General features: G+C 30.8%; 3 protein-coding genes across 6 annotated transcripts; 1 reads left to right on the top strand and 2 right to left on the bottom strand.

The window, feature by feature from the left end:
• Positions 1–725: 725 nt before the first annotated feature.
• obe (activating signal cointegrator 1 complex subunit obelus) lies at positions 726–18,889 on the bottom strand. Of its 3 annotated transcripts, none has more exons than XM_076395602.1 (31): positions 18,827–18,889; positions 18,415–18,548; positions 18,107–18,362; positions 17,602–18,052; positions 17,381–17,543; positions 17,208–17,329; positions 16,630–16,813; positions 16,419–16,578; positions 16,169–16,361; positions 15,285–15,519; positions 15,113–15,230; positions 14,842–15,028; positions 14,666–14,790; positions 13,416–13,640; positions 12,990–13,361; positions 12,622–12,795; positions 12,392–12,561; positions 12,167–12,340; positions 11,865–12,106; positions 11,512–11,801; positions 11,208–11,457; positions 6,626–6,771; positions 6,230–6,572; positions 5,683–5,808; positions 5,477–5,627; positions 5,282–5,425; positions 4,221–4,350; positions 3,975–4,168; positions 3,755–3,920; positions 1,152–1,773; positions 726–1,098 (listed from the first exon to the last, which is right to left on the bottom strand). In XM_076395602.1, exons 2-31 carry the CDS (start codon positions 18,498–18,500, stop codon positions 1,013–1,015), a joined length of 6,285 nt encoding a protein of 2,094 aa, XP_076251717.1. In that variant the 5' UTR covers positions 18,501–18,548; positions 18,827–18,889; the 3' UTR covers positions 726–1,012. The 3 variants fall into 3 exon arrangements, with proteins under 3 accessions (XP_076251717.1, XP_076251715.1, XP_076251716.1); XM_076395600.1 differs by lacking the exon at positions 18,827–18,889 and adding an exon at positions 18,627–18,824; XM_076395601.1 differs by lacking the exon at positions 18,827–18,889 and having other exon boundaries at positions 18,415–18,595.
• On the top strand, positions 18,851–20,462 carry BI-1 (Bax Inhibitor-1). Of its 2 annotated transcripts, none has more exons than XM_076395617.1 (3): positions 18,851–19,154; positions 19,433–20,060; positions 20,166–20,462. In XM_076395617.1, exons 1-3 carry the CDS (start codon positions 19,105–19,107, stop codon positions 20,196–20,198), a joined length of 711 nt encoding a protein of 236 aa, XP_076251732.1. In that variant the 5' UTR covers positions 18,851–19,104; the 3' UTR covers positions 20,199–20,462. The 2 variants fall into 2 exon arrangements, with proteins under 2 accessions (XP_076251732.1, XP_076251731.1); XM_076395616.1 differs by having other exon boundaries at positions 18,870–19,154; positions 19,433–20,074.
• Positions 20,463–21,524: 1,062 nt separating this feature from the next.
• On the bottom strand, positions 21,525–27,233 carry LOC143190983 (uncharacterized). Its single transcript, XM_076395611.1, has 11 exons — positions 27,098–27,233; positions 26,597–26,767; positions 26,183–26,317; positions 26,065–26,131; positions 24,779–24,807; positions 23,086–23,195; positions 22,715–22,873; positions 22,507–22,660; positions 22,284–22,451; positions 22,017–22,227; positions 21,525–21,738 (listed from the first exon to the last, which is right to left on the bottom strand). Exons 1-11 carry the CDS (start codon positions 27,105–27,107, stop codon positions 21,690–21,692), a joined length of 1,263 nt encoding a protein of 420 aa, XP_076251726.1. The 5' UTR covers positions 27,108–27,233; the 3' UTR covers positions 21,525–21,689.
• Between the last annotated feature and the right edge of the window lie 44 nt (positions 27,234–27,277).

Here is a 27,277-nt window from a genome sequence, read left to right as displayed (position 1 = left end):
CTTCCACATTGCTGTGATTTAGTAATCTTATTTCATGTTTCAAAGCGAGGTCATAGTGCAGTTCTTCGTTGGTTACGTTGTTGTTCGTTGGTTACTTCGTAGGTCATAGTGACAATAATTCCACTGTAGCAATTTGCTCATCTTATAAATTAGTCCCAAATGATTAGACCATACCAAACATGCTTCAGTCTCAAATAGGTACTGGACGTGTGTATCAACATGATTGCTTTTCGTAATATTTTTTTCAATAATCCAGGTGAAATATCAATTCCAGAAGCCTTTAAAGAATTGAGATTATTATCAATTTCCATGGCAACTTCCACTGGAGAAATCAAATTTACAATTATATCAGGCTGATAAACAGGAGTTGTATCCATTGTCAATTTTATATCATCCGGTTGGAATATGGTATACGAATCTTCTGCTTAGTTCACTGCACTTTGTAATACTGGTTTCCAAGATGTCAGTTTCAATAGCTTTTCTTACAGTCCTTTTTGATGTATGTATCACATTAGATATTGCTTTTGTATTGTCAAAATGAATCCTATGTGAAGTCATTCTTGCGTGTTTTTTTTTTGTGTTTATTGACTGCATTTCGATGTTCCATCTTTCGAAAGTATAGTGAAGATCTTCACTACTATCGCTAATCATCAAACTAAAAAAAAACGTTTTCCTATCTCCTGCTGTTCACACCTGAAAAGGTGTCAAAGATTGAATCATCTAAGTTTCTTTGTAAATACTCTTTATTGACACAAAACTCAACATGTTTAACAGTGTAAATAATACACTTGTGATAGTAATTAATATAGCCCTAGTAACATTGTTTGTTGGGAAACTGTTAAAACTTATTTACACAGCAGCATTCAGCCGTTATTGGAATTAATTATTAGTAACGCGGTTATTATGTTAGTTTTTTGATTTTTTTTTTGTTTTTAAATAAAAATTATTTAAATGGATAAATATATTTATACAAGTAAATAGGTAGTAACAATAGAATAAAATTTAAAGATAATCATTTTATTTTTATAGAATATTTGATGCTTTGATCAAATCCTATGTAGCAATCGCTCATTATATATAAGGTACATTCATAAAAACCTAAAATAGTATTGCATTGTTTAACAACTCATAATACTATTGTAAATACTTACCACGTCGCAAGTTTATGGGCAACTCCAATATTTTGTTCTTTTTATTAAATGAAAATTTCCTAAAGATTAGGTGTCCTTCAAGTGCCAAAATCAAGAACCAAAATTCCTCTTTTTGTTTGTTGAATTTCTTACTATGAACATTCATTTGATTTGAACCTTCCCGATATATATCTATACTAAACATATGGTCCCCTGCTTCAGTTCCCAATATTTCAGTAAAATCATTTTTATGGTTTTCTGTCACTTCTAAAGAACTATTATCGTGACAATTGACAACTTTCGTTCGTGCAGTTAATATTGGGTAATCATTTATAGTTTTTATTATTTCAGAAGAGGCTGTATTTCCAAGAATATCCGCAAATATATTAGAAACCTGGCTTACTCCATCTTTACTAGCATACAAGTAGGCTCGAATCGTTGATATACTTAAATCGCTGTCGTTTGAATGTAATACTTTGCTAAGTTTATTTTGAATTTGTTTTAAATTATTTCGATTAATATATGGAAGCATTATGAGATTTGATTCAGATATCATGTAACCTTGTATTAGCATTTGACAAACGTAAACTAACTTGAGTGTGCAATCTAACCAGTATCTTCCGGCAGCCAAACTCATCATTGCCTGAAACAAAAATATATATTTACACTCAAAATAAATATAAACAATAAATTTTATCTAAATCGCTATAGGGCTGATAAAAAGTAATTTCTGTTTTATAATGTAAATTTAAATATTTGATATTAAGTTGCTGCTTATCTTATTGCTGCATTATCACTTCCCGAGCTTAGGCGAAAGGATTATGATAGAGAAATATTGTACAGAATTTACACAATTTTTTTTTTGGTTGATTTTGAGATTGATCTGCTCTGCTTTTTGTCTAATGGATGTCTTTTTGCCCAGATGGATGCTGAGGTATTCTGTTTAAGGAATCGGGCATCCGTCAAGTGATTTAATTAGGTTTTTATCATTTCGCTGCAAAGCAAAATTAACATTTCGAAGGACAGATTTTGGGCTATTAAGCTGTATTTTCCAGAATCTAGTACACTTGTAGATCTTGTTGACTACCAGTTGTATTTTTTTACAGCCTTAGGCAGAGATATATGTTTTGCCGTGATAACTGTGTCGTCGGCAAATGTTCAAATTACTGTTTCTTTTGTTATTGGGCATGCCGAGCAGATGCATGAGTGGTCCCAAGACACTACCCTGTGGAATTCCAGCCGAAAAAAAGTCCAGCCCGGTTAAAAGCTTGTGAGATGTCCAGGAATACTATTGCAGGGGTAATTTACCTTTGAAATATATTTCGGGTTTGGGTTTGGTTCGAGGTCGTTTATACTTTTGAGACTTACATTTAAACTGATTTGTTCCTGCATTATAGTCCAAACTTGTCCCAATTAGTAAATTTGTTAGTAAGTTTAGGCTCTTTTTGTTCGCCCTGTAAATGATAATTACAATTTGTAATACTAATTGCTGTGAGTAGCTCATTTCCTTTTCCCGGGGGTATTAATCGTAAACCTCAAGCTGTGTGTTTATTATTAAAAACCTAATTTTCAAAATAAGAGTCTGCATTGTTGTGTCACTTTGTGTCTTGGTGGAGAATATTTATTTCTGCATCGTTCTTTTCTAGGCTAACTAGCACAGCTTGTATTTTTTCTTTTATAATCTCATTTTGTTGGAAAAGCTGTATATTTTGTTTCATAATAAGATGAGTAGATTTCAAAACTCCGTGTTTTAATGTATTTTTTAAAATGATTCTCCGATATGAGATTAGAAATAGTTCTAGTTCCCGAACTCGCTAATTTAGCCGATTTGTGTTCCGTGTTATACACAAAATATTTCTGTATTTTGTGATGTTATATTTCTTAAGAGCGAATTATTTATCTTTGGCTTGTTTTGGCAAGTTCTGGATTTTTCCAATTTTTCCAGTCTGTTTGCTAACTGACTGAAATTGTGTGGCATTTCAGTATGTAATTCACTGAGCAATTTCATCACGTCGACGACAGATGCTCGTTGGTTAGTTTTTTTGCGTTTTTATTTCGATTTGATTATATCTAGGTTTTTTGGTGTCTTTTATATTTTTGGTCGATCACATTTCGGTTTCTTCTGGTTTTTTAATTTTCAACGGCAGATGGCTTGGCAGAGTTTTGACCTTTATCAAGTTATCTTAAATGTTGTTTATCAGCAACTGTTTTATGTCATAATGACGCCTATGTACTACCTATTACTTTTTAACTGATATTCAAATTTATTAAATTTATTTTCGTCTACCTCTTGTTCTAATTAATTCTTCCTGGTGAAATATGCTTTTATATAGTTTTTACGTTTTCTTGGCGTCTTCACTATGTTTTGTAAGTAACCTTGCAGCTATAATCTCATGGCTGCAAACTCATTAGTTACTTCCAACAGTTTTTGGTTTAACTGCTGATTAGTTGCTTTTAATTTGTTGTTTTGTTCCATAAGAATTGTTACAACTTACTTTTTCGAATGTATTCTCCAAATATAAATTTGTAATTTTAACATTCACCTTTTAATAAAACCATGTAATTTAAAACAAAATTGTAAATATCATATATTTATAACCAAATAATATATAATGAATACTTACATGAATGATTCTAATAATTTGATCCAGGACAGATTTCAAATCAAGCACATATTCTTGATTGGGTAAGTTTGCATCCAAAAGGTAACATTTAATCATTAGGAGGACTTTTAAACTTGGTGAATCAAATGGAAAATTTGACCTTACATCGAGTTCTCTTGCTAAATCCCTAAAATAAACATAATTTTAGTAATGACAACAAATAATTCTAGTAAGTAATTACTTATTTATATTGTCCTCATTGTGCCTGACAGGAAATAGTTTATATTCTTCTACTTGACATATTAACAACAATAAGTCATCTATAGAATTATCTGGTAACATATTTTCGCTCAAAAAATGTACAGTTTTATATGATAAGTAATACTGACAACCAAGCATACCCAAAAATGTTGTTTCATAAAAATTTTTGATGTTCTAAAATCAAGGCACGTTACTGATAAATATATATCTTTAAAAAATAATTTACCTCAGTTTCTGACCGTGCAACACAATTGTGTTGTTGTAATGTGTCAGTTACCGAGTCGGCTAAATCACTTACAAATTCTAAGGGATCAGAATTTGCATCCAACTGGTAATAATTAGGATTTGCTAATAATCTAAAAATATCGTAACATTGTATCTAATTTGCAGTGATATAATATTTATATTATCAAATTAAAACCGCTTTCATTCCAAAATCCTAAATAGAAATATATCGTATTTCTGTTGATTAATTTTTAAATATCTTATTTCAACATGATAATACATGTATAAGCAAATACATAACATTATCAGGGCAAGAGAAGAACGTGGAATTCGTGAATAAAGTAATAAATCAAGTAGAGAAGACTGTAGAAACTTCCGTTTCGCTAAAATGACGCGTGTGGAAGACATTTGTTAGTTTGACATCTGTAGCTTAAAGTATTTCGACGATATTTGGACGATGCTTAAGGCAAATTCTAGATATTTCTACCCGAAAACGTGTTTAAAAATGAAAATTTTTCAATTAAAATACGACTATCAGTGATTATGATGGTTTGGACATGTTTGTCGTTTGACGGTGACCTTTTAAATAAAAGCTGCGACGAGCGACTTCAAAAAGTCAGCAGCGTATTGGTTGAGAAGTAGACACTCTTCCGAGTGCCGGTTAAGGATTGATTATAATCATTTTGTATCGCTGTTGGATAATTTAAAATCTTTGACACAAGTTGAGTCGTTTTAAAGTCGTACATTGGTTAGCATACTATTGTATTTTTTATAGAAAATGTTAAAGACTGTAGTACTGCTAATAATGAACGTCCAACAATTGACGTAATTAAGAGAATTAGGACTAGTAATGGAATAAAGTCTAAGCAATTGATAATGTGTTGGAAAATTAGATTAAGAGAATGGCATATGGCAATATCTGTACCGTAACAGTTATTTAATGAAATTATAATCTCCCGAATGAAGTAATAATAATTTTAAAATATTTATAAGTATAATTTGAATAAAAACAAAAAGAAATCAGCAGATATACCATCTATATAATTAATATTAAATTTGTACCTTCTAAAGAAAAATGTTGATTCTATAAATTCTACTAATTGAGATTTGCTCACTATGTTACCGTTAGCAATTTCGGCATTTACATGATCTGGCAATGTTTCAAGTAGATTTGATTCAACTGGGAAAGGCTCATAAAGAAATTTCCTGAAATAAATATTTTAATTTGATGCAACGGGTAGATGAACAATACAATACCTATAAAAATTCCGTTTACTTTCTTGTACCATAACGCAGGCTATTCCTTTATCATCAAACTGGGGCCTCCCAGCCCTACCAGCCATCTGAATAACGTCTGTTATAGGCATATCAACATATCGTTTTGTTGCTGCGTCGAAATATTCGGTACCTGATTTTTAAATATATTTTTAGTATACTTTTTATGTTTATAACATTACAATTACCTTTAACAACAACTAATCTAGCTGGAAAATTAACACCCCATGCCAATGTAGCCGTAGCAACAAGAACAAGTATTTTTTGAGCAACATACAATTCTTCAATCAAGTTCCTGTCTGAATCGGTCAAACCTATAGAATATTAAAGTTTTGATTTTGAAACATTGAGACACCCATTTTGTACGATATATTGGTTTTTTAATAAGAGCGGTTCAATGTTTTTGATGACCACATGGTTTTGGCGGCATCTATTTAACCTTTTATTATTCAATCACTATGACTAGTTACACGATTACGCGTACGTCCAAATGATAAAACTTTATTATCAACATGTTCACAGACATATCAACAAGACCACATTTTTGGTTGGAAAATCATCTTCATCGATAAAGCGAATATTTTATGAACGGAATTCATTCAATTTAAACATCAATCCGCCGTTATTGAAAAACCTCATAATTGGAAGTAAATTATTATCGAATTGCAACAAATTACGTAAATTAAACTTAACGGTAAACCCCTTGAAAATGGGATCTTAAGAAATAAAAATTACCTGCATGATGCATTCCTATTCCGAACGTTATTAACTGAGCTAAATCTTGATCGATAAGTTTTGCTTTTACATTTTCGAGTTCATAGGGATTGCAATGCATCCATTTCTGTGGATTATTTTCAGACATCAAAAATTTCATCATTTCATAACCGGTTATACGAGTTTGTTTACGAGATGATACAAATATTAAGGAAGAACTGTCAGGAGCATATTGACATATTGCTTGATACACAGACTTGTTCATGGCGGCCATCCGAGGGCAGTAGTGTTTAACATCAAATCCTTGAATATGTATTTCCAGAGGTACTGGTCTTACTGATGGGTTAAAGTTAAATAATCCTCTCTAAAACATCTATATAAATATACACGGGCATATGATAAATATATTTTTTTTACCTTATCACAATTTAACCAATTAGCTAAATCCCCTGGATTAGCCATAGCAGTTGAAAGGCCTATAATTCGGACGTTTGTATTTTTTTTATGATTAATGCAATTCATTCTTGATACAATTACTTCAAGGACTGGTCCTCTATCCTCACCTAAAAAACGTATAATATGTTTATGAGAGATCTTAAACTAGATACAGCTGGATACATGGCTTTTCAAAAAGGGCGAGTTAATGTTATTTTGACTGTTGTTTGTTACTCTGTTGATTTTTCCAAATAATTATAGTACACTTTTTATTATAACATCTTTATTAGATACGCTTAATACAATCTTAATTATAAATTCATTTATTACTACATTTCATTTGTACTTGGATTAATTCACAAGCAAGAGGAGTGCGAGAAAATACATCAATATGTATTCCTCAATTATAAAAACTTATAGCTATAGTTTACACTAACGGTATACACTTATATAAGTTCGTATGGTTTGATTCGCTTCAATCTCCTGACATCCTACCCGCTGTCTAGCAGTTTTTTTGCTTCCACGTTAGTATGATTTAGTAATTCTTTCGTGTTTCAAGGCGAAATCTTGCATAACTTCGCAAATTCATTTGATTTCCAGGTGATCGTGCAGTTCTTCATTGGTTACATAGCGATAGGCATTGGTAATCAATCAAAGAACCTTGTTTTGACAGCGTTGAAGAGCGACAGATAAGCGTCTTATAAATCAACCTCTTTGATTTTAGATCAAGTTGAGAGTATCTTCCGACTAACCAGTATAGTTGTTTTATTTTGGTTCTAATGTGTTTTGTTTTTTGTCTAACATGATGTTTCCAATTAAATTTACCGTCAAGATGGATTCCAAGGTATTTAGCTGATTCTGCTTGAGGAATCGGGCATCCATTGAGTGATATAATTAAGTTTTTATTATTTCGCCGCAATGCAAAATTAACGTGGACAGATTTGGAGTTGTTAAGTTGAATTTTCCACTCTTTCTATTTTATTGACTGCCACTTGTACATTTTCTACTACCCTAGGCAGAGATATGTCGTTTGCAAAATAATTGTTTCGTCAGCAAAGGTTTCAAGAAGTATTTCTTTTGGTGTTCGGATGTCAGCATTGTAGAGCAGATATTGGTGAGGTCCTAAGACGCCACCTTGTGGAATTCCAGCCGAAATAGTTTTAAATGTCGAGAACGCCATTTCGTGCGATACTTTAAATTTTCTTCTGAAAAGATATGAATTCAGCAATTGACAATAGTTATGTGATAACAATTTGCTCATCTTAGAGATTAATCCCAAATGCCAAACCCGATCAAAAGCTTGCGAGAGATCCAGGAATTGCAAGGCAGTATTTCTTTTCCTCAAACGCTTTTTCAATAGCCGCAGTTAACTCTGTGCACTTGGTCGATTGTTGAATGATGATTTCTAAAACCAAACTGAAAATCTGGTATTACAAAATTTTTAACACGTTTAAATATTAGTTTCTCAAATAGCTTTGATATTGCAGGTAGCAGCGAAAAAAGATATTTGCAGTTGATTCGATAGTAAGATTCGACTTGTTCTGCAGGTTTGTCAGGTTTTTTGAGCATAATTATTTGTGCCACCTTAAAGCATTCCGGAACATGCATTAAATATATATATATCCACATGATAATTGCTTTTCGTGGCAGTTCTTTCAATAATCCAGGTAAAGTGTCATCTATACCAGGTGCCTTTTTAGGATTGAGGTTATCAATTTCAGTGGCAACTTCCAATGGAGAAATTAGATTTAGGTCTACATCGGGTTGATAAATAGGAGATGTATCCATGGTAGATTCTATATCATTAGGTTGAAATATGTCAGCTAAGTATTGTGCGAACAACTTAGCTCTTTCATCGTTGTGTCGAACCCATTCATTTCGAACATTTTAGTAGAAATCCAGCAGGTCTGGGACTTTATTACTGTCTGTGGGACAGTAAGTGGGTTCGCGCCCTGAATTATAGTTACAATTTGTAAGGTTAATGGCTTTGAGTAATTCATTTCCTTTTCCAGGTGTTATTATTCGTAAACCCCAAGCTGTATGTTTAAAATTAAAGTATCCACCAATAATAAACCTTGGGCCCAATATTGAAAAGATATCTTTATATTGATGTGTCATTTTATGTCTTGGTAGACAATATATAGCGCCAATATTTATTTCAGCCCCGTTTTTTTCGATACTAATTATCGTAACTTGTATTTCTTCAATTTTAATCTCTTCTTGTTCAAAATGTGTTTCCGATACGAGAGCTATATTTATGTTATTTGTTTTCAAGAATAATTCTAGTTCCCGGGCTCTTTGATTTAGTCCGTTTGCGTTCCATGTTATAATTCTTAAAAACGAATTACTCATTTTTGTTTCCTTTTAGCATAATTTGGATAGCTTTCTCCAATCCGGATTTCTCCAATTTTTCCACCCTGTCTGCTAACTGACCGAATTTCTGTTTCATTTCAGTCTGGAATTCTTTGAGCAATTTCATCATGTCGAGGATAGTTGGCTCGTTGGCCGCAGCTTCCTGCTGTTTCGTATTTATTTGTTTATCATTTGATATTTTGGTGGCGTTTATATTTTTGACCGATGATCTTGGTTTTTTTTTATTTTCAACGATAGATGTTTCAGTGTTTTGGACTTTGTAATTTGTCTTAAGCGCTGTTCTGCTATAATTTTCTTTGGCTGGAATTCTTTTATTATTTTTTTTTATATACTGCACATTCTTTATAATTGACAGGATGACCTTTTCTTTGCATAGTTGCGTGATGTTTACCGGCACATTTCACACATCTTGGTTCCCTACTGCAAACATTTTCAGTGTGTCCAAGATGTTGAGAGTTTATGCATTGTGGTATATTATTACTTTTCTTCGGATGTTCCACTTTTATCCTACAGTCTACAAAATAATTTATGTCATATATATCTTTATTATTTTCGTTTTGTATCATGTCTACGTAGAACAATGGAAAACTTTTAATTTGTTTTTCACCATTTACATTAGTTGTCTTTTTTGCTATAGGCTTGACGGTCGCCACTTCGTGTCCGTAATTCCGATTTAATATCGTCTTGATTTGTAGTGGACGGTAATCCTCTAATGACGACTCTATACCACATATCACTTTTTAACTGATAAGTGTGGTATTCGAGTTTATTAAATGAATTGCTTTTCTTCACCTCAATGAGATGCTTTCTTACATTCCTGTAATCCGTTTCATTATTAAGGGTTACGTTAATATCATCGTTAGACAAAGCTTTAAACTGCACTCGGTCAGTGGCTACTCCCTTTATTTGTGATCTAAATAAATTAAAACTGGCAACATTGCTTACCTTAATCGGAGGGATTTTGACTTCTTGTTTCTTTTTTCATAATGTGTATAACACTTTTTGCGATTGGTGAAGGCGTCATCTCTGACTTTTTTCTCTTTTTATCCTTCTTGTTTCTTACTTCGGTTCAATCAGACTGTTCTCCTACCTCTAATGCTAGTTCGTCTTCATCATAGTAGTCTTCTGCATAATTAGTATGCCTTTTTGATGTATCTTGCGTGTGACCTTGCAGTTGCAAACGGATAGCAAATCCTTAGTTCCTTAGTCAATTGCAACAGTTGTTGGTTCAGACGCTCGTTATTCGTTCTTAATTCTTCGTTTTCTTTCAGTAATTAAATCCATTATGTTGTATTGTTATAATTAAATATTTTTTCAGTATCTTTAACTTTTTTCCCTTTTTGGAAAACGTGGGACGTTTTTTGTTTGAGAGCACGTATTTACTTCTATTTGGGTTGGCCGTTTCACCGTACCCCGTACCTGGGAGTTCTTTGAAACCGTTAACCGAAGTTGACCGTAAAAAAATACAGATGTATTTTTATTTGATATTTACAGAGACAGGAAAAAACACATAAGGAAAAATCACGTCTTGACTCTATGAAGGTCGAGACCGAACATTGTAGTAATGACGAGACTTATCAAAATTAGTGTTCGTTAGGACTCTAATTTGACCAAAAAATAATCTTTAAGGAACAAGCGGATTTATGAATGAATGTTATGTTAACAAACATAATTGGCATATATGGCATAAGCAACATTATAAAATACAAATACTCAACAATACACTCACAATAAAATTGGTTCCATGTGGTTTCAACACCAGTTACGTATCATAAATAGACATTCTACATAAACAATCTGAGGCCATGGTTACCTCTTACAGAAATTACATAATTCCCCACCAAGATTTTTTTACAGGAGGGTGAGGTCTAGATAAGATAGAGTATAGTATACCATAGATATACCAATAAGCCGAAATACACTAACGAGGCATACATTTATCAAAAATTGAACCACTGGGATATGTAATACTGTAAGGACCTCAAGCAGATATTTGATGTTAATTCAAATTCATATGTTATATTCCTTATATAATGGCACTTTCATGTACAAGTAAAAGAAATTTCTTTAATACCCCATGTACTTATTTAATTCCTTTTTAACATCACCCTCCTCTTCTACACCTTATTATATATTGAATTAAAACATCTCCATATTTGAAAAAAAAAACATAAATGAAACCAAATAGTACCTAAAAGATGAATTTCATCTATAATCATTAAACCAACTTGTTTAACAAAATCTTTTTCAGTCCAATTTCTGCTCATAGCATCCCATTTCTCTGGTGTTGTAATAATAATGTGAGCTGTCCTAATAAATTCTGAACGAGGCGTTATATCGCCTGTCACTTCAATTACCCTCTTGTTGATTTTTGAAAACTTTCTTTGCCAATCCAACAATCTTTCTCGAACTAAAGCTTTCATAGGAGCTATATAAACAACCTAAAATAATAAAAATTAAACTAAGATTAAAATATATAACATTAAAATATTTGCCTTTTGATCTGGATTAAGTGAAAATAATCTTAGCATACATAATTCAGCGACAATAGTCTTCCCAGAACCTGTGGGGGCGCCTAATAAAATAGGAGTATCTGTATAATAACATGAATGGAACACCTGACTTTGAACAGTGTTAAAATGAGTAAATGGATACAGATCTTCAAAAGCCTTATTCCTTAACACTTTCTTGGCTAATGGTTGCAAATCTAATATTTTTGTTTGAATGGATACTGATGTAAATAAACTCAGATCATCTAGATTTATCACTTTAATTTGTTCTGAATCTGGAATGTTTTGTAACAATAAAATAAAATCAATAAAAAGTTTTTTATATTTTAAAAACTTACTCAAAAATTGACTGTTGACTATATGCACAAAATATTCTAAAGAGAGAGGCTTAGTTAAAGGGACAGTGAAAACAAGTTCAATTGGATCTGATCCTGGCTGACACAATCGTTTTGATATAACAAATGATTCTAAATGGTAAATGCTATCATGGCTCGGATCTTCCACATAAGCATAGTAATGTTGAACTGTTCCATGAGTTTGATTATCCCATTTAAAAGTAGGGGTAATTAATAACTTTACTCTAAAAAATATGTAATAGTGTTACATAAAGACTTAACACTTTGAAAGACAAGAAACGTACCTAATAACTCCGTCAGTAATTGGTCTAACAACTATGTCTACATCTACCATAGGAAATATATTACAGTAATGACGGACTCTATGAGCAACGTGTTTTGCCCTAAACAAATTTTCCAGTTCTCGTTCTGTCATTTCCTTAAGCTCTTCAATAGACAAATTGTGTATTTCCATAGCTCTAGAGGCAAGTTCATAGTCACAAGAATTAAAAACTAAAAATAAATTATACCTATGTGTGCGCAAATGTGGAATAAGTTCTTTGAATTGCCAAAGTGGATTATCATTATCCCACATTTGTTGTTCCATCATTTGTGCTAATTTAAGTGTTCTTGAAACTTGAAGAGCATAATTTTTATCTTTTGCGATTTCAAAAAGTGCCCTCGCCAATCTAACTACGGTCTAAAGGAAACACAAATTCATAAAATGGGAATACACCAATGATGTAAAAATACATCTTACTTGCATTATATATTGACAATCAGAAGCTAATGACGACACCCTTATTATTGCATTACTAATGTTAGCTTGTATTAAACATATAACTTTTGATGTTACATTAGCAAAATCTAAATCGATATTATATAAATTATACTCTCGTAATCTATCCAACTCATGAATTTCATCCATTCTCACCTGGAATATAATAATATTAGGAAATTCTCGTGTTTAAAAACAAATGAAAAATTAACAAAATCGACTTTTAAAAATTATTGAAGGATAATTATTAAGATATTTTAATTCTACTGATATAAAATGTTGGATATAAAGAAATATTTTACTCAAAATTGTCTTGTTTAACAAGAAACAATATGTAAAAATAATAATACTTGAATTTGTTGAAATTCTGATGCTTCACTAAGTAATTTCAGTAAATCAGCTTCTGAAATATATCTGTGAAACTTCTCCTGAAATAATTCCATTGACTGATAAGAAATATAATAAAAACTGGCTATTCTTCCAAAATTTGTTGGTCGCAATTCGCCTAAATTACTATCAAGCCGAATCATCTGTGATCTCTCCAATATCTTAGCTGCTTCATCTAACTTCATCTGCAGAAATTGATTAAATTGAAATGTATCAAACACCTCTTTAAAAGTTAACCCATAAACTAAAGGATTCTTTTTTATTCTGCAGAATAAAAATGTATTTGCTAACCACTCCATTGCCTCTTTCACATTTGATACTGTTCCTAAGATAATCTAAAATATATTAAAATAAATTCATTAGTTATCAAATCATATAAGAGTATTTACTTCAGCGTTAAGGTTATCAGGAATACAGTTTAAGAATTGACTTTCTATTGGAACTTGAGATAACATTAATCCCATATATTTGGACATATTTGCCATGGTAGTAATGATTATACCATAACCTGATGAATCATATTGAGGTCTACCAGCACGACCAAATATTTGTTGTACATCTAACATATCCATATCCACAAAAGATGATTTAGTTGCATCATAATGAAGTGTACCCTAAAATATATTTAAGTGTATATATAAAACATATATAATGATTTTATGCTGTTAAAAATAAATACATGTAAAGTTGTAATACTTAATAACCATTATTCACAAATAAACCAGGAAATTAATTAACTATTTGCTTTAGGATATGTTACCATAACAATGACATTTACTTTATCATTGATTATTTTCAATAACAATACATTCTTACATGTTTTTTGATGGTTAGAATAAAGTAAAAGCTCCTTTAAACAAAGTCAATTAATCAAAAATATTTAACGTCTTTTAATTGCTATTGATCAGTTTAAACAACGGTTTAAAGAAGTTATGAAAGTTTGTCATGTCATTTGATTCTACCTGTTCCTGTCCTTCTCATCCTATTCCATTTGCAAATTGAATTTTTTTGCAGTTATTTTTAATCTGGATGTATTTTTCATTATTTCCAATAGTCAGAATCAGTTTTCACAGTTTTACAAAACAGCCTCAGTTTTTTTCCAGTATGACCTCAATGTATCTTCAGTTCTTCAAACGATTCTTTTATGTTAATAATATATTTAGCAATCTCAACATTTTTTTATTACTGTATAGCTCATATATTAGAATTACATTCTATTTTTTTCAGCATAATTTTCATTTTTCTATGTAAAGAATAGAGTAAAAACCTAAATTATTCTTTGATTCAACCTTGAATTTATTGAACAACTCGGTTCGTTGAATATATGTGAAGACATTTTGTTTTCTCACAGATCTTAAGACCATTTAAGTGAACTGTTTTTTCTGAAGCTATCGAATTTTTTGAGTAGTACCGCTAATCCATTAATATTGGATTATCATGATTTAAATGTAAATAACAATGACACACTAAGACTTTTGTATTTTCACCTCAAATAATGTAAGCCTCCTTGGTGTTAATAAAGGATAGGGATTCCTTTCATATATGTATTCGGTTCCGAAAATAGTGAAAACGGAAACGTAATAAAAATATACTGTTATACTGTAATCAGGGGTTGTATTATTAAATTCACATTACTTACTCTTATAATTACCGCATGTGCTGGTAAATTTACGCCCCAAGCTAATGTCGTTGTGCAGACTATTACTTTAATTTCACCTTTTCTAAATAACTGCTCAACTTCCAGTCTATCATTCCTCACCATTCCTATGAAAATAATAAAAATGAAATGAAATTATAAGTTATTCACATAATTACCCGCATGATGAATACCAAAACCCTGTGGTATCAAATATCCCAAATCACTATTTTTGTAGCCTGTTCTATTGATTTTAATGCCCTTCTCAGGTTCAAACAGATGTAAAGTACCTTTTTCTTGGGCTATTTCAATTAATCGTTTTGCTACTGTTGCAGTAGCATTTCTAGATGTTACAAAAACCATGGCCTGCAATAAATCATAAAGCAATAAACAAAAAGTAAAGGTAAACTAAACTCAACACTTTATATTATTTAAAATTATTTTACTTGCCTGATGTCCATCTCTAATGAAGCCAATCACTTTTTCATAACAAACCATATCCATTGTGTCAGCTTCGTTTTTCTTTTTTACCCCAATAAAACTTGTTGTTAAAGGAACTGATCTAAATCTAAATTGTATGATAATTAGAAAATAGTACTTTATTTTAGATAATGCAGAGTACCTATTATCAAAGAAGAACAGCCCTCTTTTTGAATCCACTTTTAAAAATTGCGCTACATCTAAGTATCCAGGTAACGTAGCTGAAAGTGCTACAATTCTAATCATACTCTGGCTACTTACAACTTGTCTTAAAGTTCTCGCCACTAGTGCTTCAATAACGGGACCTCTAGACCCATTTAGTAAATGAACTTCATCAATTATTAACAATTTTACAAGGCCAACTACTTCTGTATCAACTAAAAATTTTGATATAAAATTAAATATGTATTTAGTGTAGTGATATAAAATTAAATATGTATTTAGTGTAGTGAAAAAAGAAAAAATAGTAACATTGTGTAATGAATTGAAAATCAAACTAGAGCAACCGAACATAATTATAGTATTATAGGCTTCAAAATTTAAGTTTCTAGTATTTGAACACATTGATTTTAAGTGAGTGAGACTACTGATTATTTTTTTGTTGCGAACCACGGATCTCTGCCATAAAATTATACCAATTATTTAAATCAACACCCTACGGATATTATGATTGGTAAGTGACCAACATGAATATTATTTTAGAATGCTTACCCAACTTGCATCTATTTATACAGGAGCAAATTGGCAAAAAAGACCATTGTTTTGTCCGTTTTTACAAACTTGCATATAAACAATCAGAAACATCCAATAGCGGTACGACCTCTAGAGGCTCTGCATACCATTAAAGATGAGGTGTCTAGTTACCGACTAGAACGACCCGCTTTGAGATATCGTACCAGATATCGATGAAACGGAATTCGAATCCGTGACATTTTAGACGCGAAGTGAACAGTTCAATCACTTACTCGCGTTACAAATACAGCCGGCTTTTTATTAAACTATTATGCATACAAAGAAGTAACGTACCGGCGCCCTTTCTGGTTATGACATCCCATTTTTCAGGAGTTGTAACTAGCATCTGCGTTTCTGCAATTTCCTTCTTCGTTAGTTGCATATCGCCTGTGCATTCTTTTACTGATATTCCAATTGGTGCTAACTTTTTACTAAAATTAGCAACCATCTCTGTTGCCAAAGCTTTCATTGGACAAACATAAATGATCTACAAAACAATGTAAACAAATATGTTATTTGAATCACATATATAATTGAATTTTACTTTGAATTCATTTTTTTTAATTAAATTTCCTTCAATATGACAACGAATTTGATGTACTATAGTTAATAATGCAATATTAGTTTTTCCCGCTCCCGTTGGAGCACAAACTAAAATATTTTCATTTGAATTATAGGCGACTGGGAATACTTCAGATTGAATACTAAAAATAATAATTATATTAATTTAAAATCAGAATAAAATATGTATGTACCGGTTGAATTCCTTGATATCCTTAAACACCAATTGTCCAACTGTATCTAAAGATTTTACTTGAACCAATTCTATATCTTTAATATCACCTTTTCTTCCTCCAGGTATAGTAAATTCGGCATAATCATTTGTAATTTTTCGTATAGCATTATCAGGTTGCATAATAGAATTTCCATCATATTTAGCTAAGAAAATGAAGAGAATTATTTTAATTTAAATCCTTTATGTAAACATATTTGAAATGAATTTTGAATCATCAAAATCAACTAGCTCTCCAATTTAAAATAATTGTGCAAACTATTGTAAAATTACAGTTGATAAATTATGTTAAATTTCTATGTTAGGTTAAGAAAAATACAGAATATTAGAAAAAGGAGCATCAGTTATACAGAAACAATGTATCTCTGATACAAGTCTATCAATCAAAGTATTATTTGGCTGTTTATATTATACAAAAAATATTAGTACTCAGAAAAAAGCTCTTCAGATCAAACTTTTAGCAAAATGAAAGAAGCAAATATTATTTATGGGGATTAGCTGACTTTAAAAGCAATGGATTGTCAACAAATAAGACCTTACTAGTTATCATATGATTTCTCATTTGGTCATGAACATGAGGATATTCATCTGGATCTATCTTGGCAATAGCCTGCCGTTTAAAAATTGGTGTATTCCTGGCTACTTCATATTCAGCTTCTGTTCTGCATTATAAAAAAAATTAATATTGAATATCAAAAGTTGAGTAAACTTACTGTTCAATTTCAGTTGTTGATATTTTATTTCTCTCTTTTTTCTCGATTTTCCTCAATTTTTTTAACAGGTTACTTTCTTTTTCAGACTGCACTGTAACAGTGCCTGCTATTACAGCACTAGAGGTATTTTTGCATGTTTTAGCAGCAATACCACTCTCGACATCTGCATTATAAAATACGAAAACAACATTATAAGTTATTATTTTAATTAATAACCTTACACAATCTATCTCCATAATCTATTTTCTTATAACGATTTTTTATAATTTCTGATATAAAATCAAAAATTGTATAACCAAATGTATCCAATAAATAAGCTACAACATCATCATCACTTCTATCTGATATTAGTTGATCTTGAACAATTGATTTAAATTCATTATAGTTATAGTTTGGGATAGATTCCTTGTAAATTTCAAACATAGTTTCAAGAGGGTAAGCTTCAATTTCTTTTTGGTTAGATTGATTCTTAGGTTCCACATAAAGTAAAGAAAATGCATTTTTTCTTTGATCATTGTTCTCAATATCTGGTAAATTATCAAGTAATGGCAAAGAAAAGATAGGATTTTCATTTTTCATGCATTTAGATAAATCTGTGTTATTCAAAATAAATGTATGGTGCTTCTTTTCAAAATGATCAACTGGAAGCCGATCTGCAATATTCTCAACTTGCTACAAATAAAAATTATTAATACATCTTATTATTTTGATTTAATATATATGTACTTGATAAATACATTCAAGCATACTTGGTGGCACTCTTGAAAAAAATGATTTATCAAAATATTTCTTTTCCTTATAATCTCTAACAATTTTAACTAAATGCTCACATATCATTTCCTCTAATGATATATCATCTTCCTGTTTTAATATAATTTGCTTTTGAATTGAATCACGAAGAAACTTTAAATATAATAGACCTTTAACAATATGAAATGTTTTACCATATTTAAAGGTACTTTCAATTCGATCATATTCGCATCTAAAATAACAATTTCTTAAAATTATATTCAGATAAATTAGTGTTTACTTACTCCGCTGGAGAGTATTGCTGAATATTTGTATCCTGTAAACATTGTAAACTATGAAAATCTTTAAGGAAACTTGAATTGTCGCCCATAGTTTTTTATGTATGGTAGTACAAATTTTGATTTATATAGTAATAACCCTAAAATATACTCCAATAATTTAAAAAATATATAATATATTAATGCATTTTTAGACTATACTGTAACTTGAAACATACATTTAATATTTAATCAAACTTGACAATTAACTAATAGGTTAATTCAAAATTCCTCTTTACTTTTTTATAATCAAAATTGCTACAATTGCAAATTTTCAATAAATTACAATATATTTTCTAAATTCTTATTAAAAATATAGATGAATTAGATGTATGGAAAAAGGATATAAATTAGTATTTTCACATATTTTTTATCTTACTTATGTTATGAGTTAAACAAGGATGGCTATTTTTCGGAAAATTAATCAGGTTATTTCTAGAAAATATATCCTGACGTGTTCCTATCGAGCAGTGACGATATATACTATATCTATATTGACTAAAGTTTACTTCCATTTTGTTATTTCACAGTCGAAGTTTGGATACTAGATAAACGTTTACATTATCCTTACCTATTATATTTAATCTAATATTACGTGCAACATTTGAACTAGTGAACTGTTGTGTGACATTTGGAAAAAAATTGAAGAGCTAAATTATGGAGCGTCCAGGCCTAAATACTTTCCTAAATTCATTTAGTACTACATTGTAAGTATATAGCGCTTCGTTAACAAATATTGTAATGTCTATCTCTATATATAAATAACTAATTTCTAAAGTCGGGCGTATTTAGATATATTTTGACATTTCACCTCCATTAATGTTATAGTGAATTTTTTTAACTGCTTACATTAATAGTATATTGTTTTTTTTTGCTTACATACATTGTTGATAAAAACTGCTTAACTATATTTTTCATTATACGTAATTTGTATATTGTATATCGTATTTTAATGCAATAATTTTTGATGTTTACTCTTTTACAGGGAAGCTCCAGTTAAACAACATATTAAAAATGTTTATGCTTGTTTGTCAATGTCTACTCTGGCCGCTGGATTGGGTGCTTCAATTCATCTATTTACAAATATACAAGCAGGATTTTTATCAGCTATAGGAGCTCTAGTGTTTCTCTTTCTTTTAATGTCAACACCTGATGATAATGGAAAAGGGATGACTAAACGAGTTGGCTACTTACTAGGATTCTCAACTTTAACTGGAGTAGGATTGGGTCCTATTTTAGAAACTGCTATTTTAATAAATCCAAGTGTCATTATAACAGCTTTCATAGGCACTTCTGTAATATTTGTATCCTTTACATTATGTGCATTATTGTCTAAAAGAGGTCAATGGATATATTTGGGAGGTATTTTAACGACTTTGTTAAATAGTTTGTTGCTGATGAGCCTGGCCAACATATTTTTTGGATCAACACTATTATTTAATGCTCAAGTATATCTTGGATTAATAGCCATGTGTGGTTTTGTTTTATATGATACCCAAGCAATAATAGAAAAGAGAAGACAAGGAAATAAGGATTTTGTTGCCCATTCTTTGGATTTATTCATAGATTTCCTTGGAATTTTCAAAAGATTGCTTATTATTTTGATGCAGAAGGTAAATCAAACTAGGTTATTATTATTCCATCATTATATTTTCATTTTGTTTTGAAATATAATTTATAATAAATTTTCCCAACAAGTAATATACTTATTTTTTCAGGAGGAGGAATCGAATAAGAAGAGAAGGCGATAATTAGAATGGCAGGTTGTCATATCTTCTATTTTATTGGTGTTTTATATATATAACACATTTAATAATCAGCATTTTTTTTTAATTAATATCTAATTGTTTGATTGTTTCTAAAATATATGTTACCTAGAAGTTTTGTTTAGTTGTTAGCAAATAAGGTATTTATTTTACAGAAAAGGTGTTTTGGCAAAAATATAGGATATAGATAGTTAATCCAATAATTACTAATGTAAACAATATTGGAATTTTATTAAATTATATTTTATATGAGTTTTTTTTATTTATATTAAAGCCATCAAATTTAATATAGTTCTATATAATTAAACATTTATGGGATCTACTCCAAAATATCTTGTTCAAAAACAGAACCTGTTAATTAGTGTTATAAATTTAGAAATAAACGTAACTTGATAACTACAAAATCATTGTCATTAAATATACTTCAAACAGATCTTATATTGTTTCAGCAAATACCGCCACCTGAACGTCATACGTTTACTTACTCATAAACTCTGCCTACAACGCCATAAAATTTAAAGACCTATGTTAAATAATAAATAAAAGTTAAAGATATAACGGCTTTTATCGATTCATATGCAATTTTAACAATTTTTATTTTATGTTCTTTAATATTCTCCTGTACTAAGAATGTGATGACTGTGATTACTTGAAAACTAGATATATAAAGAAAATACGAATACATTGTAATGAGCTCATTATTCATTATTTTATAAGTCATCTTATATATTTTTTCTTTATATATCATCTTCCCATATAACTTTCAAATTTAAAAGCTTTTTCTTGAATACTCCAAAATCAAAGCATTGTTCTTCTATATGATTCTAATGACTTATGTATATCATGCCATAATTATTACGATATACAATAGTATACTTCCAAACAAAAGAATTTAAGCGTGTGGTATTTTTGTTTTAAAAGGATATCCATATATATAATAGTACTATAAAGATGCTCCCATATATCAGGAGAATCTAATGGGCATGTCGAGGCAAATCACATGTAATGGTTTTAAAATAACTCGGAATCAACTGAATTTCTCACATTCTAGAATAGAAATAAGTGAAATATAACGTATCTATTGCTTGTAGGCATTTAAAGTGTTGACAATACCAGTACTGATAAAATATTTAAATAAAGATCCTCATATTTAAAACACGAATATTTTAAAATTTGCCTTTAAAAATATGTTTAGTGGTATTTCCTTTAATGGATTAGTACCGGGAAAAGTATATATCCATATATTTAAGTTATAAATAAGAGGTATTCTGAACAGGGTTTACGTGACGTATATTCATGAAATTACTACAATTTTTATTTCTATGTATTTAATTTTTTTACTTGTCATATAACGACAATATAACTTAATTGATACATATAATATTGTTACAAAAAAATTTACATAATGGATCAGACGTTTTAAAAACTTAAAATAAAAATAAATGCCATTTTTAATATTACACTACAATGAAGTTTTCAATATGGTCTTGGACGGCCACCTCCTCCACTATTCCTACCACGGTCCCTATAAACAAAATGAAAATTGTAATTCAAAACACATGATTATATATATATATATATATATTATATAGATATATATATACACGAATGTTTCTCCAGACAGGATACACTCTCAAGTCATTTAATAACTTAGGTGGGTTTTAATAGAGATCTTACTTTATCCTCAATATTAAAATCAGACAAAAATATAGGAATTATTTTTGCCGAGAGCGAAAGAGGAAATTTATATAGCGGTCTCGGAAGAAATTTTATATCTTACAGTTTACTATATATTATACTCACTTTCCTCCACCTCCACCGCCGCCACCACGGCTGCCACCAAAACCACCAGGGCCGCCACTTCCGCGACTACCACCAGGGCCGCCTCTACCTCCACCACCGCGACCGCCACCTGGGCCACGATCACGGAATCCGCCCCCGCTTCCACCTCTACCTCCTCCTCTGCTTGGTCTATCGCGATCACTCCTTCCACGCCTGTCATCACTACCACTGCCTGTTAAAAAAACATATATAAAACCCTAATAAATTGAAGCAGTATTGTGACATTACCTGAGCCGGCTCCTTCAGGTTTGTCATTACCACATCTATTACATTGATTCCTCCAGGCAAAGTTGGTATTAGAACATTCGGGATTTGGACATCTCCAGTCTCCTTCCCGCGCTTCTCTATCGCGGCCGCCTCCACCTCCGCCGCCACCGCGGCTTGAGAAGTGATCATCTAAAATCGTTATGTCATATGCTCTTATAATTTTATGTATGACAGAAAGACTTACCTCTATCTGATCCTCGTGGACCACCTCCAAAACCACCACCACCTCCGCGACTTCCGCCGAAACCTCGGCCACCACCCCCACCTCTGCCACCGCCGCCGCCGCCACGGCCACCACCTCTACCGCTCCAATTATCTTTTTTTGTTGCCATTTGTACCTAGACAATTTTGTTATTACATGAGCTTTTACGTTTATAACATATTCAACTTACTTTAATTACAGAACCTTTAAAATCTTTTCCATCAAACCATGATATAGCACTTTGAGCAGCATTAGCATCATCATAGGTAACTGTGGCTTCTCCTTTTGAAAGTCCTGTATTTTTGTCCTTATATAACCAAATTTTCTTTTTTTGAGTTCTCTTATCCAACTGAAATATTCAATCATATTTAAACTTTTGTATATGCATAAGACAAATGCTGTAACGGATAGAATAAGTCAATTACACATAAAGTATGTAATTGCTGAATATAACCCGTAAATTACTATTGCGAGACATAAAAATTGAACTTGAATATAGCATAAATCCAAGCACAGAGTGCAGTTCGCGTGATTAGAAAAATCAAATAAAATTATACTTACTTTTATAATACCAATAGACCCAAAATGATCTGCAATGTCATCTTCAGTCAAATCCGGATTCATGCCAGATACAAATATTGTATCAATTTGTACTACCAGGTTTCCGTCATCTGTAAATTATTATCCGATTTAGATATTTGTCTACTTAAAAAAAATGTGTATATATAAGAAGCAGTCACTTTAAGAATTAACCCTAGGATCATTAAAATTTATTTTACGTAAAGAAAAAACGTGTTTAACAATAAACAACGGAAGTTAATGATATTTAAAATGATCTTATTTCAAAACATCAAGAACACCTTCATACACTATAATTATCTTTGTAGAAATTCCAAGTGATAGTGAAATATATTGACACCTTTGCAACAAGTGCATTATATCAGTAATTTCCAAACCCAAATTTAACGCAGACCTCTGTTCTGCTATATATTTTAATTGTAGTATATAACCAATTAAACTTGCCCGGGAAGACATCAAATCATGGTAATTACTATATACTAACGTCCTGACTTAATTGGTACAAAATTTTGCAATAAAAACCTTTATAATTATATTTTCCAGTCAATATATAGAAACAAATACAACTTATATTTGCATTTCTAACCAATTCAATTAACAAGCACCAACCTTAATATTAACCTGACCTAAACTGTAAGTTACTCTGTTTACCCATTAAACCACTTCTTGTAATGGGATGAAGCGTTGAAGTGAATCACAATATTCTTTAAGTTGCTCATTATTGTTCTCTCCACTAAAGATTAACCAAAATGCATTTATGGGGATAAAACCAATTTAACGAACTAACCAATAGTTGTGTTACACATAATTATTTTAAAGTACTTTTAATATAATAAAGCCAAATAAGGATTACCCTGTTAAGTGTCTATTACGTCATTAAGTATAACATTAAAACTTAAGGTTTTCAAAAAGGGCCGGTCGATGTGGCAACGCCTGTTTAATTTGTTTATTATTAAAGTCTCCAATGCCAAGTTAAACGTCCTAGTAAGACCCAAATTTTGGTCAAAATATCACTTCAAATTATACATAATGTTCGTAGAGTCGCAATAAAAGTTAACCCTTGGCGTGGATTTTGGGCTGGCGGTATCATTGGTCCGCACTTTTCCATCTCGTCAACAGCAAACCGATATCATTTCAATAATCATAGACGAAGTATTGAATCAACCACAAAAGTTGTCAGCGGTTGAACACGTTTTGTGAACAGTTGTAACGTCAATGCTATTAATTAGGTTTAAAACACAATATATATAGGGTAACACGAGTCCGTCCGAGTAAATTATATGGCTTAATTTTGACATTTACTTAACTTATTAGGCATACCATGGAATATATTGAAAATTGACATTTTAAATAAAATTAGAATTTCACTAATACTTCTTACACAGCTTGTTTCATTCCATTTAACATCGACCCGTCCTCATCGAAAAAACCTGTTAAGATGATGATTATACATAGAAAGCTTGAAACAAAAAATATGTATCACTAATATTGTGATATACAAGTGTTCATGAATCTTGAATTTCAAATAAGTTTAAACATTTGAATTAAAATTCATTAAAATATTCATTACTAATAATGTTCTATGTCATCAATAACGCACTAAATCAAAACCAACAATACAATAAGTAATAAAATAATCAAAATGCAACCAAGTGCATAGACTTAGTGCTTTTACCTTTGCCATAACCACCGCGGTTGCCGCCTCTAAAACAGAAGATAATCTCATCAGTAAATGCTTCAACACCTGACCTGTAGCCTTTCAAGGCCTGAACAAGGGAAACCCACCAGTCGACCCTTATAATGGCCAACTCTGGTACGCGCAACCTTTGTGATATTTTGTTTACACACTCTGATTATCTTCTTCTCGTCTGATGAAATACCTAGTTTAAAGTCAAGTCAGGTTATTGTCAAGTCAGTGTAGTTGGTCTGAGAAGTCTGCGTGTTACATAATTGAAAACAATTATGTATACCTTAGGCAACAACCTCAAAACCATTACCTCTTTATTAACACATAAAGGAGCCACTTTATACCTTTTGCATACCCATAAAAATCATCGATTAATGAATACAAAAATGGAAGTTATATAAATTGTGCATCCAAATATTAAAATTTTAACTTTGTGTGCTACAATATAGCTGCACAATGTTAGTATCACCCCTAACATTTTTTTACATTCACCCCTTTTACATGTATATAGTCAAGTCAGAAAAAAAAATGTAATCTGAAAACTATTCTGAAAAATTGAACCATTAAATATATTAACACATGTATACAACTATACAACAATACCTAAATTATTTTAAATATTGGAATCAGTAATTTCACCGGAACCATCTAATATATAAGGTAATAATATCTATTTAGATTGTTTATGAAAAACATTATATATTTCTCAACCAAATATTGAAAGAACAAGTTGAATTTTAATTTAGATATAAACTTATAAGTTCTTGCAAGTATTAAAGAGGCTTAATTAAAGACAAAAATGTATAAATCTTAGTATAATCAATACTATTAAAACATTATATGACAAAATTATTTATTGTTTATATTAGTTGAGAAGCAATTAAAAGAATCCCTTGTATAGTAAAAAAACTGATTCTGTTTATTTTTTATTGAAGTAATCAACACAACATATCTTGTCATATAGTAGTAGAAATAGTTTAAAACCTGTAGTTGTGTTGTTTATTTCACAATTGTGATTTGATGCTATTAATTCTAGATGTATACTCAACATATTTTCCAATTATTACCATCATGGGTAACTTTATCAGGAGATAAACTAATGAGCTCCCAATTGATTTAACCATTTTGATAGTAATGAAGGACTACAACCACATTTTGTACAAATAACCAATAAAGTAAAGTTGATATAAACAACAATCTTTGGATAATTTCCACTTTATGCACGTGGAATATTATGCATTCACATAAAAAAATAAATAAATAAAAATACTCACCCATAACTATCTCTTCTGTCCAAATCTCTCCCTCCACGGTCATTGCTGCGATCTTTCATACCACCACCTATCAAAAAAATCTTAATATAATGAGTAAAAATAACTTTCTATAACTGACCTCCATAACCACCACCAAACCCTCCTCCACCTCCTCCAGAGTTTCCTCCATAACCACCTTGGCCTCCATAACTTTGGGAGCCATATCCGCCACCTTGGCTTCCATAACCTCCACTGCCACTGCTTTGGTAACCCCCTATAAAGATTAATTCTAAAATTAACATTAAGTAGAAATATGATTCTAATAAACTAAGAGTTTATTTAGTAGATGTACTATAGATTTTCTACCCTTACCATTATTAACTAAAAATAAGGACTATCATTCTTAGCATAATATTTTCTGACATAGAAGGTGGAAATATAAGCCATATAATAAGCTTACCTCCATGCCTATGTCAATTTAACATTAAAACAAAGTGAACTTTGAAATGCTTAGAGTATTTTTCAATAAGGATATTAATATGAATTAAATTACCTTGGTTACCACCATATCCGCCGCTACTACTCCTACCTCCGCCTTGTTGGCCCCATCCTCCACCGCCTCCAGAATTATCTTGTTGGCCATAACCACTTTGGCTACCGTACGATGGGTACGATGTAGCTGAAGGAGGAGGTTGGGAATAATCATACGAAGCACCTCCGTAATCTATATAAGAAACGTATAAACATCAAATAACGCCGGCCGCCATTTTGCCTACCAATTCAATGTAGCTGAACATTTTCTAATATTAAAAGATCAAACAATTGAATAACCATTAAAAATAAAGTATATGTAATAATTAATACTGCAGTAATAAAATATATAATATATATGTTCTATGTTAAATTGAAAAATTAAACTATAAAAACCGCAGAAAGAAAAATAGATTTAAAAAAAATATTTTCTGAATTATAGAGTTATCTTAGAATTAATTACATTTAATACAAAACAAAATAAATCTACAAAAAGATGATAAAAAAAATTAATGATTCTTACTATCTCCCATCTTGCGAGCTTCTACACTATAACACCTAAGCTTAAAATGGCGGCAAAATATTACCAACACCGACTAACGTAAAATAGACAGGAAATCACATTGACAGCTATCATTCCATGGAGGGGTGGTATAATGGGTTAACTACAGATTAGGAAATTATATATATATTACTTCAAACA

This window comes from Rhynchophorus ferrugineus, unplaced genomic scaffold (assembly GCF_030347505.1).
Source record: "Rhynchophorus ferrugineus isolate W39M unplaced genomic scaffold, kcgeb_rfMv2 rfM2, whole genome shotgun sequence".
NCBI lineage: Eukaryota > Metazoa > Arthropoda > Insecta > Coleoptera > Curculionidae > Rhynchophorus > Rhynchophorus ferrugineus.
This window is presented reverse-complemented; position numbering and strand designations above follow the sequence as displayed.